This window comes from Microtus ochrogaster, unplaced genomic scaffold (genome assembly GCF_000317375.1).
Source record: "Microtus ochrogaster isolate Prairie Vole_2 unplaced genomic scaffold, MicOch1.0 UNK6, whole genome shotgun sequence".
Taxonomy (NCBI): domain Eukaryota; kingdom Metazoa; phylum Chordata; class Mammalia; order Rodentia; family Cricetidae; genus Microtus; species Microtus ochrogaster.
The window spans coordinates 255170-262605 of record NW_004949104.1 but is presented as its reverse complement, the minus strand read 5'-3'; the positions used below and the strand labels follow the sequence as shown (position 1 = coordinate 262605).

The following is a 7436-nucleotide window of genomic DNA, read 5'->3' as shown; positions in this document are numbered from 1 at the left end:
ACACACACACACACACACACACACACACAGGGGCAGGAAGGGAATGACAGGGAAGAAGAGAGGGAAAAGGGGGATCCTGGACCTGTATGATAAAGAAATCTGAGCACTTACCCTTCCCGTCTTTATTTTTCTTTTTCACGGATATATTTGGTGTAGTGGCTGGGGAATCTGGTCGTGGTGGTTTTGTTTTTCTTCCTGAAATCAGAATAGCTCGGTATAAATATTTCCCTCAAAACTGAATGAAAATGGGTAGTTTCACTCTCTTGTTGTTTATTGAAAATTTCAAGTTCCAAACTTTTATACATGGGTCATACAAACTGGTCTCTCAAATGCTATCTAAAAGAAAAATAACTTCAGTTTAAAAATGAACATTAAGTTAGATCACAAATAATTACTTATTCATGAAATGATATAAGTATATAATTACATATGAAATCATACTTCAGGACTAGAGACAGAGCTCTCAACAACAGAGTCCTTGTCTGACATGCACAAGCCCCCAAGTCTGATCCCCAGCACACCAGGGATAAGATGGTAGAGATGGGAAAGAAACCAGAAATTACCCTTTGGCTAGCCTGACAAAGAAGAAAATAAGGTTAAATTTCAAATACTGTATTTTTCTCTGAGATCACAACACTAGTGCTTTCTCTTAAAATTTTGAAGACTATTCTTAACACCAACAAAATTTGATCCTAAAAAATTAGCTATAAAGCTGTGTGTGGTAGCACACACTTTAATCCCAGCACTTGGAAATAGCGGGAAAGGCAGGTGGCTCTCTGTGAGTTCTAGGCCAGAGTGATCATGTATGCCTCTTTGTGGGGGGATCTTTAAAAAAACAAAGCAAAACAGGACTTGCTTTGGAAAAAAATCAGGGCAGGAACTGAAGCAGCAGCAGTTGAGAAACTGTTTACTAACTTAGGCTCATGTGTACTTAGCTCTCTTAAGCAGCCAAGCCCACCTTTCGTAGGGATGGTATTGCCCAAAGTTGGCTGCAATCAAGATCCACAGACATGCCAAAGACAAATCTGATCTAGGACGTTCTTGAGTCCAGGCTTTCCCCTCAGATGACTTTAGGTTGTGTCACATTGGCAGTTAAAACTAAGACACTCTCAGTTTGTGAAAAGTTAAAGATTCTCCTTTAACATATTCCAACATTTTTGTCTTCAGCAGCCTGCAGAACTCCAACTTTTTGTAGTGTTTTCCATTGGCACGTGCTGCTTACAGAGGACTGGGGTTCTCTTTCCAGCACCCAATGACAGCTCACAACCAGCTCCAGGAGACTCACACCTCTGGCTTCTGTGCAGGCACCGGCATTCACATGCACACGCACACATGCGCGCACACACAAAGCATACATAAGTAAATGCAACAAAGTACAAAGAGTTGGAAAATCTCCTTCCGGTGAGACAGAACAACTATTTTTTAAGTACCTAAGATTTTTTAGTAACTAATATGAAGAAATACCTCAATTTGTTTTGTGTTCTCATTTTTCTCATATATTTTAGCTGGCATAGAAACACCCTCTAATAAAAAGTATATTTGGGGGACTGGAGAGATGGCTCAGTGGTTAAGAGCACTGACTGCTCTTCTAGAGGTCCTGAGTTCAATTCCCAGCAACCACATGGTGGCTCACAGCCATCTATAATGAGACCTGGCGCCCCCTTCTGGCTTGTGGGGCACACATGGAAGGAATGCTGTACACATAATAAATAAATTAATTAATTAAAAAAAAGTATATTTGGATTCTCCATCAATACTAACTGGATTACCTAAGCAAGTTAGAAACTCACCTTTCTTTCTTTTAGGTTGTTCTGGGGATGAGGCTCCTGGGGAATCTGCACTTGTCTCTGGCACTTGCTGAGTCTCCATCACTTCAGGAATTCCATCTAATGTGACGGACACATGGGTGACTGGAGCGATAATATCATCTTCAGAGGAACTAAATATATTGTTATCTAACGGAAGTGAAATTAATTATAATCAGGTGTGTATTATAAACAGAATCATTTCTTGTTTTTTAAACTCTCTGCTTTTTATTTCCTTTGCCCTAAATGAAGAATCCTGAAGCGGTCCACGCTGCACTTCCAGCACTAGTCTATCTCCCCCACCCCATGTCTACCCCTCAAACTCAGTTCCTATCTCGCTGCATCAGACCTCTAGACAGAAGCCTTATTCTCTGAAAACAAAAAGGAAAACTCATGGTAAACGGTATCTCCCTATAACTGACTGAGGGAAAGACAAAACAAACGATACAAACTCCATAGCATGCCTCTCAAAGTTTTCACAATCAATACAAACTCCATAGCACGCCTCTCAAAGTTTTCACAGTCAATACAAACTCCATAGCATGCCTCTCAAAGTTTTCACAGTCCAGACCAATCTCATTCCCCATTCCCCATGAAGCTTAACACTGTCGCCACACATACAAAAACATCTTTGTCTTGAAAAATTTTTTTATGAAGTTTAGTGCTTGTGGTTGAATTTCTGCTTTCTAGCTTGAATGCCCGTTTCTTTCTCCTCTGTCTAAAGAAGTGTACTGTCATCTGGTTTTTCCCCAAAAGCCAGGGTGCCCGCTGCCTCCAGAGCACTATGCTACCACTTCTTTGGATTTGGCTTTTAGAGTTATTTACACACATGAATGAATTCAAAATTAAGTGTAAGGTTGAAGAGAGGAGTAATAGCTTTTCTTTTTATGCCTAGCATACTGCTGTGCACATCACAAACATTCAATAAATACCTTGAAGTGACTTTAGTACTATGCTTTAAGTTTCAGTTCCCCCTTGTCAGAAAAGGTAAAGGAGAAATAGACTTAAAAATAGGTTAATAATCTGGCAATGAATGTTGTGCAACAAACGGTTAGGAAAAACTTAACAGGTTTTTGCCTATGCAATTTAATTATCTACAGAAATAATTATAGTATACCAGTCTGGGTTCAGAAACAATGGGAGGCTGGAAAGATGGTTCAGTTACTAGCACCTACATCATGACTCACAGCTCTCTATAGCTACAGTTCCAGGAGATTCAACACCCTCTTCTGGCCTCTCTTGGCACTATATACATGCTGTGCAAACGTTTATTTGCATGCAAAACACTGATGCACATAAAGTTTTAAAAATTAAAATTAAAAGCAAACAGGTTAAGACACAAAATTTTGCAAGTGTGGTCAGGGTATACTGTATGAAATTGCTAGATAATAAATAAAAATATTATGTTGGGAAAAAGACAAGATTTTGCATAATCTATTTCATAAAGCAAATTTCACAAATTACTTTTATTATAAAATGTTCATCAAATCTTAAATCAGTTAAACAACGTTTTAACAAAAGGTACCCACATAGCAATGTGCTTGGGAGCAACAAAAGAGAAAAAGCCTCCTTTGTTCTCCTGATGTTCACTATCTAATGGAGATGCAAGAATAGCTTTGCAATGAATGTACTCAGACACAAGCGATCATTAGCACTCACTTATCCGTTTTTCATCCAGTATAGGGCCAGGAGAATCCATATTGAGGAGTGCCTCAGCAGCCTCAATGGTCTCAATTGTTTCATCTCCATTATGACAAGAAGCCTCGACTACAACAAAGCAAAAATAGCATTAACTCCAGTGTATGCGCTACTCTGAAATTAGTCACAGTGCTCGTCTCCTGAACCAGGACAGACCACTTAACATTGAGCACGTACGCACAGAAACTGTAAGGTACAGAACATGCCATAATACTGAGTCTCAGTGGGTGTGGATAAAGTCTCACCTATGCTGGCTTAGGGTTTTGTTTTGTCAACTTGATAAAAGCTTGAGTCATCTGGGAAGAGGAGAAACCTCAATTGAAAAAATGTTCCCATCACACTGGCCTGCAGATAACTCTGTAGGGTATTTTCTTGATTAAGGATTGATGTAGGGGTGCCCAGCCCACTGTGAGTGGTACCACCCTTGATTAGGTAAGCAGTCCTGGGCAGTATAAAAAAGTAGCTAGAGGTGGGGCATGAAGAGATGACTTAGTGGCCAAGGGCATTTGCTGCTCTTAAAGAGGACTGGGTTTGGTTCCCAGTATCTGCATGGTAGCTCATAGCCAGTTTTAACTTAAGCTCTGGGGGGATCCAACACCCTCTTCTGGCCTCTTCAGGCACCTGAAGGCATGTGGTGTAACTCTTTCATTATATGGAGAAAAATACACATGCACATAAAATAAAGAATAAACCTTTGAGCCAGGCAGTGGTGGAGGGAGCCTTTAATCCCAGCACTCGGGAGGCGGAAGCAGGTGGATCTGTGAATTCAAGGCCATCCTGGTCTACAAGAGCTAGTTCCAGGACAGGCTCCAAAGCTACAGAGAAACCCTGTCTCTAAAAACAAAAAACAAACAAACAAAAAAGAATAAACCTTCAAGAATAAAACGTAGGCTGAGCACACCACGAGAATAAGCTAGTAAGCAGCATTCCTTCGTGGCCTCTGCTTCAGCTCCTGGCTTCAGGTTCTACCTTGAGTTCCTACCCTCACTCCCCTGAATGATGGACTGTGATGTGGAAGTGTAAACCAAATAAACCCTTTCCTCCCCACGCTGTTTTGGGGCATGGGGTTTATCACAGTGGCAAAGAAGCAGACTAAGACATGCACTACAGCTCGGGCTAGCTTCACACTTGCAAAAATATCCCTGCCTCGCCCTCCCAGGTGCTGGGAACCCGGGTGTCATACCAGCCAATTGCCATTTATTTTTTAAGGGTAGTTTCAAAATTATCATCATCTTGTATCTGTATGTGTATGTGTGATGTGTGTGACCCATGCTACAAAGTGTGCGTGGAGGTAGCGAACAAGTTTGTGGAGTTCTTTCTTTCCTTCCACTTGTCCGTGGGTTCTGGGGATTGGACACAGGTCATTATGCTTTCACCAGCACTTCTTTGTGTTTTAGTGACCGTGTCTACCCTGGCTGGCCTCAGACTACAATGACCCTCCTGCTCCTCCCTCTTGTATGGGGTCACAGACATTCACCACCATAAAGTGATTGATTAATCTTTATATGTTAGAAATTTTGAACAAACCAAAATCATGAGACATAATATAATAAAGCATTCTGTGCTCATTCACAGCTTCAAACACAATCAAAAAGTAGTTAATCTTTCACCCTCGCCCTCCCACCACCCCCAAGACCTCACTTCCTACAAAGGATCACTGTGAGAGATTCAATACTGCATTTTTATTCATGTGTTTGGTTGTTGCTTTGTTGTTTTTGTAATTTCTTATGTCTTTGTGTTTGTATGAATGTATGCTCATACTACAGCATACATGTGGAGGTCAACGGAGAAGCTGAATACCATGTAGGTCCCTGGGATCAAACTCGGATCATCGGGCATTCAGCAGGAAGTGCCTTTACTAACTGAGCATTTTTTTACCAGCACTATTTTTTTTTTAAATACAGAACCTTGTTATAATCCACCCTGTCCTCAAACACACTATGTAGCTGAGGCTGGCCTAGAATAACTGATCCTTCTGTCTATGCCTCCCAAGTCTTAGGACTACAAATCTGGACCTGCTACTTCATATTTTATCTCTAAGTATTTTAGCATGTATTTCCAAAATAAGGAGCCTAACATAATGATAACATCATGCATTAAAAAATTAGCATGAAATAATTACATAATACCATTTGCGTCCCTCAAAATTCCTTTTAGCTGGTGCTGGAACACAACAGTAGAGCACTTGCCGCACCAGACACACGACTCTGGATTCCATCCCAGCACCAGGAACAACCATTACCACAACCAAAACAAGCAAAGAAGACACCCCAGGAGATGTGCAGACTGTCTTTAAGGAGGCCAGTTAGAATAAGGTCATCACAGTAGACTAGGACATCTGGACGTGTACAGTGATCAGGGAGAAGACAGCATCAGAAAGCACGGGAGAAAGAAACCAAGCCAGCCAGTACCTTGACCGCCAAGTAAATGCTTCTGCGGGGAGGAGAGAGAAAGGGAGGGGAGCAGAGAAAAATGTAGAGTTCAATAAAAAAAAAGAAAAGAAATAGAAAACCAGATTAAATTGGAAAAAAAGTAATTTAGGTACAATACTTTGGGATTAATAAGATAGGATAGATAAATAAAATATTTTCTCCAAATTTACCAAATGCAAATGGATTGGACATTGTTAATATAATTCTTCCCTGTATATATTACAGATAGTTATTGTATGTAGTGTATATAGCTTTACTATGTTAGTAAAACCTTCACTTTTTAATTGGACAAAAGGGGGAAACGTGATATTTTTGATTATATTGTGATAATAAAGCTTGCTTAGAGGAAAAAAAAGAAAAGAAATATTTGAAAAAAGTAAAAAAAAAATGAAAATGCTTCTTTCTGCCAGCTAGTGAAGTGATGCCATGTTATGGTAGCCATGGCAAACAGGCGGTGCTGTTCTGTCCCTCGTCATTCTCTGCCTTCCCCCCCTCAAGCTTCTCAAAGGCTTAATACTACCTTCCCCACTCTGGAATGAAGCAACTAGAACTTCTTCCCTTTCTTATCACATTGCTTAGATAAGCACAGAAGATCTAAGGACTTGAGTGGTGAGAAAAGAAAGGGAGGAGGAAGAAATATGCTACAAATAATCTGGCTTGCTTTCTGGTACCAGCCCAATACTTTCCCATTTTTCTAGGAAGGAACCTGTCTGTCATTTGCTCTCTTCAAGCCTAAATGCAAAGGAATAATACACTCAACAAAACAATTCCTTTCCTAAAGATCCTCGGCTTGCTTCCGAGTTTCAACTTCTTTGGAGATCAATGTTCTTTATTGATGACTAAACCCAGGAACAAGTATCCTTTCGGAAGACATTGGTTTCTAATTAACAATGAGCAGAACCCAACTCTAAAGTTTGAAGTTACATCAAAATACAACTGTAAAATGGTGTGGGACAATTCTGTATTCTGTCAATTATGTTTTAAATAAATGCTGATTGGCCAGTAGCCAGGCAGGAAGTATAGGAGGAACAACCAGACAGGAAGTAGAGGTGGGACAATGAGAACAGAATTCTGGGAAGAGGAAAACAGCTCACAGATCATGGCTCACAACTGGTTAATTTCAGTTCCAAGGGATTCACACACCCTCTCTGGTTTCTTCAGGCACCATGCATGCTTACACACACATATAGAGAGAGGCAAAATGCTCATACAAATTAAATAAAAATAAATCTAAAAAATGATATAAAACCCCCTCCCAAATACATGGGTAAAATGCCAGAAGGTGGTGGCACACACCTTTAATTCCAGCATTCTGGAGGCAGAGGCAGGCAGATTTCTGAGTTCAAGGTCAGCCTGGTCTACTTGGCAGTTCCAGGTCAGCCAGGGCAAAGCAGAGAAAGCCTGTCTTCAAAAACAAAAACAAAGCTGGGTGATGGTGGCACACACCTTTAATCCCAGCACTCTGGAGGCAGAGGCAGGTGGAAGGAAAACAAAAACAAAA

At 40.5% G+C, this 7436-nt stretch overlaps 1 protein-coding gene across 2 annotated transcripts in view; it reads right to left on the bottom strand.

The window, feature by feature from the left end:
- Window positions 1-7436, bottom strand: part of Elf1 (E74 like ETS transcription factor 1) — a 92346-nt gene that overhangs the window by 11649 nt on the left and 73261 nt on the right. The window contains exons 4-6 of one of the 2 annotated variants that reach the window (XM_013353341.2): window positions 3465-3572; window positions 1791-1955; window positions 112-195 (exon numbers count right to left, since the gene is read on the bottom strand). In XM_013353341.2, the coding sequence (XP_013208795.1) occupies window positions 112-195; window positions 1791-1955; window positions 3465-3572 (357 nt within the window). The remainder of the gene's footprint in view (window positions 1-111; window positions 196-1790; window positions 1956-3464; window positions 3573-7436) is intronic. The other variant, XM_013353342.2, reaches the window with a different exon arrangement.